Below are 17526 nucleotides of genomic sequence, written 5' to 3'. Positions count from 1 at the left end.
CATCTTGTCTGTGAAATAAACAGGCCGCAAGTTTAACCCAGGGGATTCCGAGCTCGATTTTTTCAGGGTCAAATTTGATGTCGTCTATATATGGTAATTGTAAATAGATGCCAGAGAGATGGAGACAAGGCCTGGCATATCCGTCCTCTGTAGTTCGAAGCTGGTAACGCTCCATAGTACCTCGCCAAAGAAGCTTACGTATAGGACTTATTGGCCAAAACCGAAGAGGTCCGAAGCGCACTTCTATGTCGTTTGTTAATACGTCGTCGTCATCGTCAAACCTAGCAATACCGCCATCAGGGGGGTAAGAGTAGATAGCTTGAGTATTATCCTCGGAAAATGAGGTAAACTGTAAAGTAGTTCTGATAGAATTATCTTCATGGACGGTTTGCTGACTTCCGGATTCACGAATTGCGGCAACTTCATCCAGAAAAATCGCAACGTGAAGCAAGGGGATGAATTTACTCCTGAAAGCAAGATCCGTGGCCTCCTTGAGCCTTCGACATACTAGACGGCATGTGAAGAAGGCTTTCCGAAAGTGCTGGGGCGCCATGCTGATAATGATCATAGACTGGAGCTCAAGAGGCAGGGTATGAAGCTGGGGAGTTTCACCCTTCTTCCTAGGATTGATGCTAAGCTCCATAGCGAACTTGTCAAGAGGGTAATAGCTGTATCGGTTTGGCTAAGTGGTCTTTTGATTGTTTGATGGATGCTAAGATGGGGTTTATATCCGGAGAGGTAAGATGGTTAAAAGGAGTGGAAGAACTGCTCTGATGGTAATCGGGGGACATTGGAAAATTCCATTTGTTATATATTCAAATTGGCGCTCTTGTCATTACGAGTATGTTAGTCACTTCGTTCTTGACTCTTTGTGTTTAGAATATGGGATCAAGTAGCATACATTAGGTACCTCAACATTCACGTAGTTTCGGTCCTGACTACCTATGCTACCTTGCACAAGTACACTACCTCTCTAGACTTGAGTGGATGGATGGAACGGATGAGGCATATATGAGTAAGTTTTATCCTGACATAAATCTAGTTCACTGATGTGTTTCTTGTCAGGTGATGATCTGGTTCTGCTCTGGTACTACATGCCAGCTGGGTGTAAACGAATTCATCGTCGTCACCATCATTAAGACCTTAGGGTAAATTTACTTAAGGTACGTCCCTATCTGATCTCCAATGAATTCAACCATAAATAGTAAGATAATGGAGGTATCTCTTAATTTAGTACACACGATAGTGTTAGATATTAGGTAACGCCTATCATTAACCCCCTGACACGTTGGAATACGCGGGAAAGATGACTCTACTTGTGTCAGAGAGATGACTGGCGGCTGGTTGCGAAATATTAGCCAAGAATGGTCGAAGGAAGATACACGTAAAGCCTTTTATAACCCACATATATACGACAACTGGGTATCTCATTACATTAGCTCAACATCATCGACATGTCTAAGCTCTATATACTGCTATCTAGGCTTAAAGGCGAGGTGTAGGATTAGAGGTCCTATGATTGCGTACCGCTTCCGACTACAAAAGTGCATTTCGCTAGGAAGGAATGCTATATTTCCAGACTATTAAGACTGGCCCGACCATGATCTTGGGAGATCCCTGGACAAGACCGCTTTGATCACGGTGAACTAATCACCCCGACCATACCGACGGTTCCGGTCCCGTGAAAGTAGAAATATTGAACTGTAAATCGAAATAATTAAAGTAAACGTCTATAGTTATCATTAGAACATCGTGCACGGTTTCTCGTCGTGGTGATCTATCACTTACCCGGCTGACCGCGCGTATAGACACCTGGGATATCGACCAAAGGCCCCGGAGTGCCGACTTCGGTATCTGGATTGACGATCTCGACGTGGGCGCAGTTCACGTAGAACTGAGTGTCAATTATGTTCGGGAAGTAGTGTTCGAATCGAAGGAGATACTTCCCAGGAGGTGTGGTCTTGGGGATCGTGAAGTTGTACTGAGGTCCAGACAGGTTAGCTAGGATTGCGCTCGAAGGGTTAGAAGGACGTACGCTGTCTAGTCTGAAAGTCCCCCATACTGACTTATATTGGTCGTAATATCTTGAGTTCTCTGGGAGTGAGTAGTCTAGCGATTGCTCTGTTCGTCCGGTCACGCTCAAGATCTTGAACCAATCGCCATCGCCGGCGTACTTCTGCAGGTCGTCTATCGGCGACTTGGACAACCATGCTGAACCAATCCCAGGGTGATACATAGTTGCTTTGGTATCGCCCTAAATATTTTGTTAGAATAGAAGTCAAGGGTACTGAGAAGGTGCCCGTACCAGTACCATGGGCTCCCCTGCCCCAAAGCCAATTACATCGCCGGCTTGGACTGTGGCCGTTTTGACCTGAGAGAATGGTAGGGATGCGTTACGGCCACATCTCAGATCAAGGGAGTCAGGATCCGTGTTTGGGGAGACTAAAGCGAGATCCGGGTCTGTGTCGGGAACAGGGCTTATCTCTCTGGAATTGCTTCGTGTTAGCTGTTTGTATGCCGTGTTTGGATTTGGTCGGGGATGTACCGAACATATTCCCACGTATCAGTCCACTTATTATCTAGGATGAGACGCCCGAATAAGTCTAGATAGTTGGATGTTAGAATGGTATTGGTGAATTCACGAGGTTTGAGGTTGGTACGTACAATGGGCGTTCGATAGACCCAAGAGGCCGGAACCGAGCAGAGCAATAGAAGACTTCATTGCAGATCAATGTAAAAAATATATTGATCGACAAGCTAATAACCTTAGATCCCTCGTCTATCTAATATCCTAATATCTTCGATCTTTGGCCCGATTTTATAGTCATTTCCTCCTCTCCCCTCTCATGGTAGTATCACCACCACTGCCCCTGGTCTAGATATGCCGTTAGACGGGATGATCATATACCCATTCGGGACGTAGCATTCCGCTGTTGAGAATGGAAGCTCCAAGACCGTTTGTCAAGGTATAAGTGGTACTACATGCATGAACTACCAGGTATAGATCTATACGATAGATATATAAGGGACGATTATGTTCAAATCTTTTATTTACGTAAGAAATTGATAAGGTCTTAGATGATAAGGTAGTTGATGAAGTTACAATTTCGGAAAGATATCGCGTGCACGAAGGTGTTTGGGTAACATTTTAGATTTATACTACTATACATACGTGACATCTGCCGAGGGGTATCTCTAACACCATCCGATATACTATTTATATCCTAAATTCAATGGATCTTTTTATAAGGGGTTTCAGGTCGGTTCAATGATATAGCGAGGGATGTAAGCCCCTCCTGTCGGCATATCTAACCTGACAGAGCCTGTTGAACTCGTTAATATAGGAATATGTGAACTTGTAATAAACCACTACGAGAACTTGGATGGTTATATCGTTAATTTATAGCTACCTAGGTATCTAGTATATACTGCTGGCTAGGCTCAAAGACGAAATGTAGGGTCAGAAATCTCGTGGCTACCGCTTCCGACTAACAGAGTGCGCTTTTCTCCAGGCAATACTACTTCCGCATCTGTGTTAGGTGGCACTTCTAACACCAGATGGAATCCAGTCTCATTAACCTTCCAGTCTGTTGATATCTTGCCGTAGGGACTTAGATAACTGGTCTTAGCCCAAGTTATATTCCCACCTGGTTCGACGTTCACTCTAGCTGTCTTCCATCCTGGTTTCGCTGGGGATAAGCCACCAATAACCTGGTGCATCCAGTTTGCCACTGAACCAAACGAGTAATGGTTGAAAGATAACATTTCCCCGGGGTTGAGTGAGCCATCTGGGAGGAGACTATCCCACCGCTCCCATGTCGTAGTTCCCCCCATTTCTACTTGGTACAACCAAGAGGGGACCGTAGTCTGTCTTATCATCTTGTAGAAGGTATCGGTAAGATTGTATTTGGTCAGGGTAAGGCCGAGTAAGTGCGTCCCCGAGAAACCTGTCCCAACTAAATAATTATTATCTGCGATGATTTTGTCTAACCGACTAGCCGCCGCTTTTCCTTCAGACTCGTTTTGGAATAAATCAAAGTATAGCGGTAATGCGAGGCCTGTTTGTGTCTCGTTGGCGACGATACCTTCGGAATCTATCCAGGCTTCTCTGAAAGCCGTCTTGAGATCTTTAGCCCATTTCTCGAAGCGGGTTTTATCGTCATCAAGCCCAAGTTCCGAGGCCATCTCCGCAACCAATCCAGTCACATAGACGAGATATGCATCAGCAACATATATAGAGCTCGTAGTGGCGCTGCCTGGGTCATCCGGTGGAGACTTAGGATCCAACCAATCACCTAGCTGAAAGTTTGAACGACTCCACAAGCCGGCTTCATTTCTAGGGATGCCATCGTCAAGCCACGATTTTGCGCCGGTGTATTGCTCTCGTAAAGCATTAAGATCTCCAGAGGCATGGTACGCGTTAAAAGGATTAGCGACCAGAGCATCACCCCAAACGGCCGTAGCCGTTACTGGCCCAGCTGCAGGTACTGCTGGAACCACTAAGGGTGGGACGCCTAGAGGATAAAGCGTTAGCGATGGATCGAGGTTATCTATGTTTGGATTTTAGGTAGAAATTCTTGTGTGGCTGCTTCTGGGCCTGAGGCGAAGACTTTAATATATACCTAGGTAACCTAGGGTAGGTAACTAACCTTTTACCTGCTCCGACTGAAGATCCTTTAACCAACTTCGCCACTAAAAAGCCAATTAGTTAGTCCTTGAAGAACAGCTCTGATGTCTGGAAGTAGTGAAAAGGGGTCATGCAACATACAAAGCCAGAAGTATCGTAGAGAAAGTTAGCTGTAGGAGCAAACGCGAGGCTATCTCCCGTCCATCCAAGTCTCTCATCTCTTTGGGGACAGTCGGTTGGGATACTCATGAAGTTGGATTTCATAGACCATCTCACGTTTTTGTGTAGCTTATTTAGGAGTTGGTCTTCACATTCGAAATAACCTGTCTCCTCCATGTCCGAATGTATTACTATCGCCCTCACCGAGTCGTTGTTTAGCGGGGTATCATCTTCGGGCCATCCGTCGACCATGACGTATCTGAATCCGTGGTAAGTAAAACTTGGCTCCCAAACTTGAAGCTGACCGGAGAGCGTAAGGTAATCTGTCTGAGTAGCATTTCTAAGTGGTCGAGTCGCTACTTCTCCGCCCTCCAGAACTTCGGCATGTAGTAACTTGATAGTATCTCCTCTTTTACCTTTAACAGTAAGCCTGAGCCATCCAGCGAAGTTCTGTCCGAAATCAATGATAGTCTTTCCGGTGGGAGATGTTAATATCTCCTGCAGCTTGATCTCTTCTATACGTTGGATAGGGGGTCCGTCAGGGGCAGCTAATATTCCGTAGGGTACCTCAAGCTCTTTCGCTGCAATCCACTCTGCCGTGTCCGGGACAATAAACCCAGGGGCTGACCACCCACTCTGCTCTAGCCTCGAGTCGTATGCTTCTCCGTTGTATATTTCAGAGGTCACGATCGGACCTGTACTTGCCGTCCAAGATTTATCTGTTCTGATACTTTGCGTTTTTCCATTGGATGTAATAACTAATAGGGCCATAGCACCTAGCGTATCGCCCCAAAGATTGCGGCTGCCTGATCCGTATCCGAGGCGGCCAGCATACCAACCCTCACCAACTGTTATTCCGAAGACGTTATCCCCGGCGAGCAGTAGGGCTGTCACATCATAAGTATCGTAGACTAGGCGATGTTTATAAGACTGCCATCCGGGTGCGAGTACGGTAGTACCGACCCTTTTCCCGTTGATTTGTGCTTCGTATAAGCCATAAGCGGTAATGTACAATCTCGCTTTCTCCACACCTGTACTATTTACTGAGAACTCTTTACGAAAGAGTAGCGGCTGGTGGGGGGCATCTTTCTCTGTTTCCTTGTCTGCGCTTATCATCTGAGCCCCTAACCAATCGTCCTGATTCAGAATTCCGGTCTCGACGTTGACATGTTCGGACCATGGAGTATCGGGCTTGTCTCCTTCGCCATATGCTCTTACTCGAACCGTGGCAGACTCTGATGATGCTAACGAGACGGTGGGCCAAGGCACAAGAACAGAATCTGAGGAATTGTGATGAAATATCTCAGTTTGGGATAACCCAGTTTGATTCTGCTTATGTCGTGATAATTCAATGCTATATCCGCCTTGCTTCCAGTCAGTAGCAAGACCGTTGAAGCGCCATGATATTCGAGGAGAAGCCTCTCCAATGCCTAAGGCTACTCTGTGATGCTCAAAGGACACTTGAGAGATTGACACGGCCATTGCGGTTTCTTTTGGGTGAATATGTTGAGTATTGCCAAGAGTTTAAAGTCCTGACCCTTAAGCCATTGAGACTCCTAAGCTATTGAAATGTGCTACGTGAATATAGCTACATCTTCTAACATCAGGAAGCTTAGAGCTGGATACATGCCTCGGCTATATAGCAATAAATAGGTACCTACTATACTTTATTGAGCTATTGAAAGCAATCGCAACAACTTCGGCATGCGTGATCGACTTTATCCAACCCCTCTTCTAAGTACGTATAGCTGTGACATCGTGCAGACTTCTCCCCGCAAAGATCAGCATCGCAGATGGAGTTACGAAAATCAGCTAATGCCGAAGAAACAAAACCTGATATCATGCTCAAGGATCTAAACTAGAGTGCGGTTGTATAGCTTATTGTAGTTAGAGATTAGGTAAACTTCACGATTCTTTCGATGAGTAAAGGCTTACGAAATGACCTTGGCTTTCGCCTGGATTCTGTATTTACCGAATTGACATATCATGGGTTTTGTAGTCGCTGCGACTTCGGGCCACCCGGTTGCTTAGATGGCGTTGACCACCGCGTGGTCAATAACATTGATGAAGATATTACTTACTTTATTGGTGGGTTAATGATTTTATGTTTGGAGATCGTTCGACACTGTCTTGGCTATAGTGAATTCCCCCTCACTCAACGACTTTGGAGATACCCAAATAGCGGACGGGGGAGGGGGAGGGGGGCGCAACTTCTGCTTGTATTAAACGAAATCTAAGTTCCCATCTAATATTTATACAGGTAAGTTCCATTACGCAGTATCTCTGCTTCTATATTTGTTGTATGTATGTACTAGTCTTTTATACATTGAGTGTCTACATAGCCGCCACGATCTCCGAAAAGTCCAATCCGCCTTGGACAACGACGATATAATGCCTACTTGCAAAAAAGAAGTCTGGACTACCAGGACGTTGCGCTACCGCACATCGCAGCTCTCGTCCGGGTGTGCACCACTCACTTAGAGCGAAGAAGTGCCTCCTTGTAAACACTGGCATCACTCTTTGAGCAATTGTTTTGGGATCATCCTGGACTATTGTAGTTTCCGAGGAGAAGCTGGCGCGGAAGTGTGGCGTTGCTTGTATTGGGCGAAGCTCCATGCTATATACCCAAAGATTCACATCCATAAGGAGAATCGTAGACTGACCTATGATGCCAAGTACTGTTAAAATTTCTGTGTCGATACTACTCAGACTCACTTCCGTTGGCAGTGGTTCTTGGGGTAATGGTGTTGCTGGATCGAATGCTGATATTGGCCAGACGTAGAGTCGTGGAGCTACGGAGGGTGATGTTCTAATGAACTCAAGGACGAAACCCTGTCCAACATAATACGATGAGCTGCGCGTGATTGGCGCTCTACTTGGGAACTGTTTGAAGGGGCGAGGCTCGACAGGTGTTAAGGGGGGTTGAAGGAGGATGCCGTTCGCGGTAGTTAACTCCCGGAAATCGGACCAGCAGAAGATTCGAGCGGTATCAGCAAACACCAGCACGGCCCAATCCTCGTTAGTTGGATGCTGAAAGGCTACAGCTGTTGTCGAACTTCCGCCTACGTCCAAAATGGCAACCTGTTGACTGAGAGTCATCGACATGGAGTTACTGACGACGTGAGATATCGAACTCAAAACCCGACCTGACAGCAAATCGCAAAGTTCGTCGATGCCGCGTCCACTAATTAGAAGCCGATCTGCTGAGGGGTTAATCAGTAGACTAACAACAGCGGTACCGAACCGGTGGTCTAGTATGATACGCGCGGCTGGTAACTTCTGTGACGCTGATGATGCGGGGAGAGACGAAGTTAGTTCTACCACCAATACCCTGCCAGAATCATCCGCTGAAACGACTAAGTTGCGTGCCTCTCCTAGAGCAAGATGGATAACAGATACGCCTCTTCCGTGTTGATACAATACGCCTAATTCCTTCCCACTGCTAGCTGAAAATGCCAGGACCTCGCCGTTACTCTTGCCTGCAACAACGCAGCCGCCGTTGGAAGACACAACTAAATCACTCGTGATCTCCGGGGTCTCCGATTCCTCGAGAATGTCGACTATTTTGGGGGGTTGCGGAACAATGTCACTTACGCTCTCCAGTTCGTTTTCCTTCCGCATCAGTGCTGCAGGTGCCCAGACACGGCATTGTTGGTCGTGAAGGTCGACGAAACGTAGACCATCAGCACTAAATGTTACACTACGGATCGAGTCATCGAAGGCTTGGATGCCGTATATGGGAACTAGTACTATGTTTCCGGCGTGGTCCTGGTCGAATTCGAATACCTCAATAATACCCCTGGTGCTACCAGTGACAAGGCTGCGACCGTCTGGGGAACAGGCGATGCTATTCGCGAACATATTCGGACGAGTGAACGTGGGTATCATGGTCATGTAATCAAATAGAAACAGCCTGCCGTCGCTGTAGGACACGACTAGCGTAGCGATCTCAGGGTTGGGGTTAAATGTCATATCATCTATGCCGTTGGTTCCGTCGGCTACGCATTGTCCTAGTAACTGCAGCTCAAAAGCGTTCCAGATAAATATTGGGTAATTTCGATAACCCACGGCGAGTAGCACAGTTTCACCCGCAGTAGAGAACGCCGCTTTCTTGGGTGGTTGATCAGGAATCTCCATAGTACCGGTGATATCTCCGTCGTGCATGCCTCTCCAGGAGATCGTTTCATGTTCACCGGTGTCAAGACTCCTAGTTAAATAAGGAGTCAGTATCACCTCTAGAATAAGGCTTTGGGAGGTAACATCATGATTGGTATGATCTTCTTACCATTTAGATAGTTCGCCAGATGCATAAGCACAGAGAAACTCGTCGTTACTTAGGAAGGTAAAGGCGATAAGCTCCGACTTTAATGGAAATGAAAGCCTCTGTGTTCTAGATCTTGTATGCCAGATGATTAGGGTCTTAGCACCGGAAGAAGCAAGATATTCGCCATCGTCACTAAACACCAGCATTCTGACCCTTTCTGGATGGACGAGGTCTGCCACGCGCTGGACAGATTGCGGGTCGAATAACGAAATCCGCCCAGTAGACAAGCCGACAGCCAAGAACTGGGAATCATGGCTTAGAGCAGTCGCCTTACCTTTCTCGAAATCGATACGGGTCAAACAGTCGTCCCATGTGGATGGAGGGATACCCTTCACAGTTATTGCCGAAGGTCGAGCACCATTAGCGAAACTCCTTGAAATGATAGATTCTGAGGGGCAAAATGGCGGTATAATGTAGTGTATCGACGCAGGACAGGTCAGTAATTGGGATCGGAACTTTGCGGCGACACGGATTAAATCAGTCACCCAGCAGTCAACAAGGTAAGCCGAGGGATCCATGGGAGGTAGGTACTTCATTCTTCGGCTGAGATATCCACGTAGATTTGTTGCCGCTCTAGTAATATCGCCCAAGTTGCCATGTCTAGCAATATGTTCAATCCACGATAGAATCGTTTTGCCTTTTAGAAAGGTACACAATTCGGTCATCAAGGTATCATCTCTCGAGGTGCCTCGGTATATGTGCTCAGAGAAGAAGCAGGCTGCGTAGTCCAAGAGAGAAAGGTCAGAAGAAATGCTATTAACAGACTTTGTGAACCCACGGAATCCTGAGCTCTGTCGCCGTGGTGGTGCATGCAGCTTGAAAGCGGTATTAGTGAGATACCGGAGTAGTAAAGAGCTAAGATGGGCGTGCTTCTCAGCGCCGCGGATGGCAAATTCCGAGTGAAGATTTGCATCGAGAAGAAATTCCCGCGCGGTTGCATGTAAGATGTGCACCCTGTCAGTGCTGTCAACAAAGACAAGTTGATGGCATAAGCTAGGAATCGCCTTGCTCATATTATGTAGCGTCTCGTTCACGTCAATCTTGACGGCAACACGTAACTCTTCAACCGTTAATGGTCGACAGGTTAGGGTAACCCACGTCAAAATTGATTTTGCAAGCTTGGCTCTAGGCCTATCCTTTTCCATCGACTGAAGCATCCGGCCATACATCTCTTGAAGGTCTATAGGCACTTCATGCAAGACAGCATCCATGGCTTCGCTGGTCCAAGCATTCTCGAACTCTTGAAGTACGAGTCGGACCCATAAGAAAGAGCCGGATGACTTCTTTAGGATCTTCTCGCACATCGCATGGACGCTTTCGTCGGTTTCTAGGCGGTCTAGCTCTCTGAGTCGCGAAGTCACGAAGAGACGCATATCGCCAAGCGTATCGGTTTCGGATAGGGATTGTAGGCTCACACGTGAACCGAGAGACGTCAAACCACGTCCGATCTCTTCTAGATTTCGGCTGGTAGCGAAAAGGCGGAGGCCCTTAGGTATTGTGCTCAGGATCCTTTTGGTGAAGAGAGAATTGAAGTTAGTACACTCGTCCACGCCGTCGATTATCCAGAAGTGGCGAGAGATAGATGGTAGCTTGAAGACCCCACTGATGAAAAGCCTCCTCCAAACGCTCAGCTCATCGGTTATATCCCAGCTCACACCTTCGCTTTCGAGTTGAAGGAGCATTTCTGTAACATGGATATCCTGCATGGCCATCTGAAAGACGAGCGAACGCAAACAATCGCTAAGCGTAGACTTGCTAGCCTCCTTTTCCTTGAAGAAAAAATAGCTACAAGAAGCACCTTGCGACTTCACCTGCTCAACTACGTGGCTGGAAAGAACTGATTTTCCGGAAGCTGGTCTCCCAGTAAGCCAGAGTATTCCTGGAGACTCATCTGCTTTCCACGAGGTAAACCGCTTGGCTTCTGAGAACCACCGACAAGAGCCGGGCTCTTGGAGCAATTGGAGAATTTGAAGCTCATCTTCTAACGTATCGACGACATCTAGGAACGACATTAGGCGTTGTTTAATGCTCTCTTGGTTCGAATCCTGCTGCGCAGAAGTCATGTGGATGTGAGGTTGTAAAGGGGTTACGTTCTGAAGTGGCAACGATCTTAGCATGTCAGCAGCCGTATGGAGGGCATTTCGTAGGATTCTGTAGTTAGGATCAGCCGGACTGTTGAATTTGCATAGCTCGCGGTGGTCAGCGTTCATAGCAATAATCTCTTCGTTGGGATAACCAAGCGTCGCCGAATGTCTCTCAACTACGATCTTGTTCAAAATCTTAGGCTTGACGGGGGCCGTCTCGTAAAAGGACCAGAGACGCAGATCTGACGCATAGTGACGGAACGTATCGTTAATATCCCTTAATGTAGACGAGTCGGGGATGAGGTCAGAGACGAACGGTTTCGAGCCCCAGGCGATGATAGACAACCTCTGCAGTATTGCAGCAAGATCGCTGCCCCGGTGCGGAGTGCCTAAGAAGAATATTGAGTGGATTCTATCGGCGAGGTCTTTACAAGTCGGATCCTGACGTGCCAGAATGTAAGCCTTCTTAGCGACGCATCCGCCCATACTATGACAAACGAATATAATACGTGTATTACTACGCCGTATGCTAGGGTTGTTTTTTAGTTCTCCGACTAGCGACTCGGCGAAGTCGTGAATATTAAGGATACTCTGTTGTCGTTCTACCCAGTCAGACTTATAACCAAATGTGTTGATACGTATATCCGTGAAGTCCGGATCTTTTGAAAGCCATGCTTGCGGCCAGTAATGATACCGATCGATAGAATAGGACCATGTTTTTCGACTACCTCCGCCTAGTCCGTGAACGAAGACAATATCCGCCGAAACGCTAGTAGGAGGTAACGGTTCGTAAAGAGTTGTTAGACCAAGAACGCCGTGGGTCTCGTCATCGGGTATCGTGGGAATCAACTCGCAGTTCTGTGTACGACCGTAAAGCAACGATGTACTGTCAGATATAGAGTTGGAAAATACGTTGCTCAGCTTCTTATGAATCTCTAACGAAAAGATGTGTTATAAGTACTCGATATGCTCCTATGCGTAACCAGAACAGCCTATGGAAGTTCCACATACCTGGTCCATGTCCCATCTTTATAACTTTTCAAGGCTCTAGCATTGTATAGAGATTAAAGCTCATGAATATGGCAAGTTTACGACGAAGAGGCCTACGGGAGATTTCCGAGTGTTTCCTCAACTTCTTAGGGCTAGGTCAATGACCAGCAGCAAGTCATAAGCAGAACGTTTCAGCCTCACCTGAGTTCATGTTGATAAGCAGCGCCAATCGCCCTGTAAGGGGTGGCGGGATTTCCTTCGCCCTCCAATAAGATTAACCATCAGGCCACCACACCAGTATGTACGAGCGTTTAAATCTATATTAGGTATGTATATTAAATGCGCAGTGATTGAACTTTTCACTTTTATCCTATCCGTTACCTGTAGCACAAAGTCGAAACTGAACGCAAGCCGTGCTAAGATAGGAGGTGACCATGGACCCCGCGGGCTTAATAGACAATAACGTAGTTGCTGGTAGAGTCAATGGGATTTTTCCTCCCATTAATTATCCCCCCCGCTAACAAGTTACAGCTCTTCCAGATGTCGCGGAAATTCTCGAGACGAAATACCATGGAGAATCATCGTGGGCGAAAGCAACTCGTGTGAGAGTGCTACACAGCGATGGAAGAACGGAAGACTACTTCATGAAGGTTTCTATCGGCCACCACGGTCGTGAAGCACTCAAAGGTGAATTTGAGTCCACCTTGGCCATTTATAACATCTCCCCCGACTTCTGTCCCAAGCCAATCGCTTGGGGTACCTTCGCCAGTGATCCGACGTCGCACTTTTACATTTGCAAATTCTACGACTTTATCGAAGGTGTTCCTGAGCCCAAAGGCTTTGCAGAAAGGCTTGCACGGCTTCATTCTAGTCATACTTCTCCTGACGGAAAGTTTGGATTCCACTGCGCGACATACAATGGCAATTTACCGCAGGATAATTCGTGGTTCGATAGTTGGGAGGCTTTCTTCGCAAATGGCCTCCGACATGTGCTAAAGATTCGCGAGGAGAGAGCCGGGCCCAACGTCGACTTGGATAGTCTTCTCCCTACCTTATTTAATAGAATCATACCGCGGCTTCTACGCCCGCTAGAGAGTGACGGCCGTAAGATATTGCCTTCGCTAGTCCATGGCGACCTTTGGTATGGCAACGCTGGAATCGTCGACGAAGGCACCGAAGAGGGCATAGTATACGACCCGGCTAGCTTCTGGGCGCATAATGAATGTACGTCGAATCTTCTCACTGTGCATCTGGTAGGAAGCTTACTATTCTCATAGATGAGCTTGGCAACTGGCGCCCCGAGCGAAACAAGTTCACTCGTCGATATTTTAAGGCGTATCACTCTCATATCCCCAAGTCTGAGCCTCAGGAAGACTACGACGATCGGAATGCACTTTACTCCTTGTATGTAACACCTTTAATGCTCTTATAGATATAATGTCCAAGTGACTCAATAACTACCTGATAGGAGATTCAATCTACATGCTGCCGCCATGTTTCCAGATCAGGGAACGTTTCTACAAATGTAGGCGATCAACCTCCTCAACCCCTTAGCGACGAGAATTAACTTGTAATAGGGCGATCGACGAGATTAGAAGGCTTGCAGAACGATATGGTAAAGAAAGTCATTTATAGTAGAAGTTTCTTCGTCTTAATTCGAGTTTATCTACTAAGAGGTTATTTATATGTAAGGTAGAAGTAAGGCTCCGAATTAAATCACTCAAGAGTCTCTATAATCATATTTACTGTATATTATACTGTATACTTGTCTCTTATCAAGCACTGTTCCCCTCACCATATGTATGGTACACATATAATGTTTTCCTTATAAGACTATCGTAAGATACCTATTTCAAATCAACTTCGCCTCGCCATCAATTTTACCATGGACCTCCCTGATACCTTTGTTTTGAACAACGGCCGGAGGGTTCCTGCCATTGGCCTCGGAACCTTTCAAGGCGAAGAGGGAAATTCTCTAGTCAAGAATGCTGTGAAGTTGGCTCTGGCACAGGGTTATCGGCATATTGATGGGGCCCACGCTTACGGAAATGAAAAGGAAATCGGCGAGGCTATTAAAGAGAGTGGCATCCCCCGGGAAAAGATATTCGTAACGTCCAAACTGTAAGTCGACGTTTAAGCCACTAGATACTGTGTGGGCTAACTAACATATTCCCCAGTGCCCAGACATGGCATGATCCTTCCGATGTTGCAAGAGCCTTGGATGAATCGCTTGTGAATCTTCAGCTAGACTATGGTATTAGAACACCCCAGACACTAAAGTTGTAAGAGAAACTGAACAATTCTGCAGTCGACTTGTATCTGATGCATTGTGCGTAACCGGATTCATTTTGGATTCGCACCAGAGCACCAAGTACTGATCATAAGCAATACCAAAGTCCCTCATGCTTACAAGGCTGGCGAGAATAACAAGACCTTGAGGCACCCAAGCGGTAACGGCAAGGTAATATGCCAACATTAAAGCCTATTTCCTGTTTTCAATCGCTCATGTATTCGAATAGCCTGTAATAGACTATGATCTGTCGAAGAGATATCCAGAAACTTGGCAAGCAATGGAGGAGCTTGTCGCCTCTGGCAAAGCACACTCAATTGGTATGTGCAGAACACCAGTCATCTGTATCTTCGTATAGCAACTGTATGCTAAGATAGTGTGTCAGGATTGTCTAACTTCAACATTCTTAAGACCAAAAGGATTTTCAAGATCGCCAAGATTATCCCAGCCGTCATTCAAGTTGAAATCCACCCGTAAGACAGGACGTATCTATCTCGAAGTTATATATCTAACAGTGTCTTCTTATTCATAGATATTTCCCACAGCACGAGCTCCACCTCTTCTCGGCCCAGCATGGTATCCTTGTCATGGCTCACCAACCCCTCGGTGGCCGGCCGATACCTCTTGTTCGAGGTAACCCTGACCAGCCGTTTCCTACAGAAGATCAAAAGGTATGTATCAGATATGATACGACAGTCAGCTCTCATCAGATAGGCAAATATAGCTTTTGCTAACCGTTATTTAGATCAAAGACATCGCATCCCAGTGTAACATGACCCCCGCACAGGTAGTCTCTCCCTTTCTCGGTAAGATTAGAATATCAAGTACTGAAAATCTAAATATAGGTTTGTTTGTCTTGGGCCGTGCAGAGAGGGATAGCAATTGTTCCCAAATCTATTAACGAGGCACACATGAAAGAAAACCTACGACTTAAAAGGCTGCCCGACGATGCTTTTGTCGTTGTCGATCATCTGTCTTCGGAACGGGGGCCCCTTCGGTTCCTTGACCCTAGTCGGCACATAGGCTTTGACATTTTTGATGAAGAACAGGATCAGCCAGTGGAGAATAGTGCCCCCTGGGATCATAACTGAGTCGTGAGTGATAGTTTGATCTATCTGGCCCTCGAAGGATACGAATTAAACACCTTGAGGGTTGACTGTGTTAGGATTTGGGTCTAATATTAGTCTACCTAGAGTATTTACTAGATAGTATTGCGAGGACTTTATGAACAGCATTCATATTAAGAAAGCACTGTTGAAACATTGACTCCCATTGAATGCAATCTCTTTACAAAGTAGCGAGGGTTGCGCCAAGGATTTGTTTGTGTTAATGATTGCCAAGAGATAGTGCCCTCTCGGTCTCCGCCAGGTCCACGCCCTCCGTCGCTACGGCCCTAGGGTATAAGTGGGGAGAGTTAGGAATAGACATAGATCTACATATTACAGGTATAAGGGGCGCTACGCGTTCTCGAAAGAGGATAGAAGGTTGAGCGTTAATAGTTTTATATTACTACACGGCTACTATACAACTACGTATGAAATACATTAAGGGTTCTCTCTGGCAGTTCTCCTCAAAGGTGACCCCATAATGGTGGGAGAGCCCTAGTTCGTCAGTGTCGCCACCTTTTATCCCGCCCATTCTAAGATGTCCGTCGATCCTTTCGAAGCCACCACGTTTGTTAGACGATGAACCTTTGACTCTTGAGTGTTTTTCCAACCCAACTTCTCCGGGACACATTTCGGTTGGAATGTCTATATACTAGACATTGTTGGCATCTCTCGGGAATTTGAGGAAAATCTAATAGATCATGTTGGCGAAGATCACTATTGCCTAATATTTGTTGGTATCGGTGAGGTATACTATTGAAAATCCTGCCGCATATTGATTCTGGCTAAAGTCATTGTTAGGGCCAGATAGCGAAGCGGATTCAAAGACGGGAACCTTCTTACTATAGTCCAAGTTGGCCAGGTATAAAAGGGCCTTGCTTTTTGCTCGACGTCGTGGTCGATTGGGACCGACAAGGCTCTATTAGGACGACAACACCGTGGTTCGGGATATCTAGGTAGAATGAGAAACTAGACGCTGCAACGGGAATAACAAGGATATTTTCTCTTCGCGGCATCTTACTCGGACTCGCGACGGCCGAGTAGCTTTGTGAGTAATAAAGTCGTGTTGTGTTAGATATAGTGGTGGTGTTGTATAGAGTAGTGTTGCATAGAATAGTGTCAATATTAGTGGTAGTATTGGGGGTAGTGTTGGTAGATGAAAATGTTCAAGTTAGAATGAAGGTGTTGAAGTGACGTTAGGATGTTACTGGTGAAAAAGTAGAATTGGAGGGAATTGTTTTTCTCATATCGTTGTTTGTGGAAGAATTTATTAGGAGAAGGGTTCGCACTTTAGAAATTTCTTAGTGAATGCCTAAGGTAACAACTAACAGTTGAAGACAGGTGCGAGTCAAAAGAGTGCTAAGTAGATGTGTCGTTAACTTGTAAGGTAAGAACTATTTGGATTTGATACAACCTTAGGTTAACCTAAGGTTGTTGACTCAGAGACTCTACAGGTACCAACTACTGTATGTAAAGTAAAAGTAGTATGAGGTTGTAGCCAAGCGGAATGCACGGTCTGCTAGGAAAGTCTAAATAGGAATAAGTTGAATCAAGTGACATTTACATTCGCAGTGGAGGTAGTTGCTTTTGTCTGATGTGATTGCAGGAGCACCATTCGAACGATGTAGTAACTTCTTGAAGCTAAAGTTTATTAATATAATGTTAGAAATTATAACTTTAATGGTGTCATCCGTAAAGTCAATGTCAGGATAGGTAGTATTAAAATAGTAGCACCTACTTTTCTACTCTATTCCGAGGGCGCTGTTTGCCCCTTACATATGTAGTAGATAGACCCCCGTGGTTACTCCTAACTTACTTATACCCTGACAGGCAGGCTCTATCATGATGTTATACTAGAAGAAATGGGAAAGACTTTGCAATATTGTTTCATTAAGAACCTTAAGTACCTCAGTAGGAACCCAAGGTTAGATTTGACTACCCATTCT

General features: G+C 46.0%; 3 protein-coding genes across 4 annotated transcripts; 1 reads left to right on the top strand and 2 right to left on the bottom strand.

Annotated features, from left to right (window-relative positions):
• Positions 1-1650: 1650 nt before the first annotated feature.
• Positions 1651-6268, bottom strand: GL218_06406 (extracellular glycosyl hydrolase family 78 protein; the record flags this gene model as incomplete). Its single annotated transcript, XM_033583116.1, has 7 exons — positions 1651-1730; positions 1789-1981; positions 2036-2254; positions 2312-2486; positions 3992-4514; positions 4650-4692; positions 4769-6268. The coding sequence occupies 7 exons, from the start codon at positions 6266-6268 to the stop codon at positions 1651-1653; spliced, it is 2733 nt and encodes a 910-aa protein (XP_033433314.1).
• A 1219-nt stretch (positions 6269-7487) lies between these two features.
• On the bottom strand, positions 7488-12214 carry GL218_06405 (Protein SERAC1; the record flags this gene model as incomplete). 2 transcript variants are annotated; one of them, XM_033583114.1, is made up of 4 exons in its annotated part: positions 7488-7578; positions 7671-8993; positions 10278-12052; positions 12206-12214. In XM_033583114.1, 4 exons carry the CDS (start codon positions 12212-12214, stop codon positions 7488-7490), a joined length of 3198 nt encoding a protein of 1065 aa, XP_033433318.1. The 2 variants fall into 2 exon arrangements, with proteins under 2 accessions (XP_033433318.1, XP_033433317.1); XM_033583115.1 differs by lacking the exons at positions 7488-7578; positions 7671-8993 and adding an exon at positions 10141-10168.
• A 404-nt stretch (positions 12215-12618) lies between these two features.
• Positions 12619-14470, top strand: GL218_06404 (Alcohol dehydrogenase [NADP(+)]; the record flags this gene model as incomplete). The annotated part of the gene is made up of 7 exons (XM_033583113.1): positions 12619-12658; positions 12716-13408; positions 13462-13588; positions 13653-13709; positions 13762-13799; positions 14017-14305; positions 14362-14470. 7 exons carry the CDS (start codon positions 12619-12621, stop codon positions 14468-14470), a joined length of 1353 nt encoding a protein of 450 aa, XP_033433316.1.
• Between the last annotated feature and the right edge of the window lie 3056 nt (positions 14471-17526).

Source organism: Daldinia childiae, assembly GCF_008694065.1.
Source record: "Daldinia childiae strain JS-1345 chromosome Unknown Scaffold7, whole genome shotgun sequence".
Classification (NCBI taxonomy): domain Eukaryota; kingdom Fungi; phylum Ascomycota; class Sordariomycetes; order Xylariales; family Hypoxylaceae; genus Daldinia; species Daldinia childiae.
Note: the sequence above shows the minus strand (reverse complement) of the source record. Positions and strands in the feature narration are given on the sequence as shown.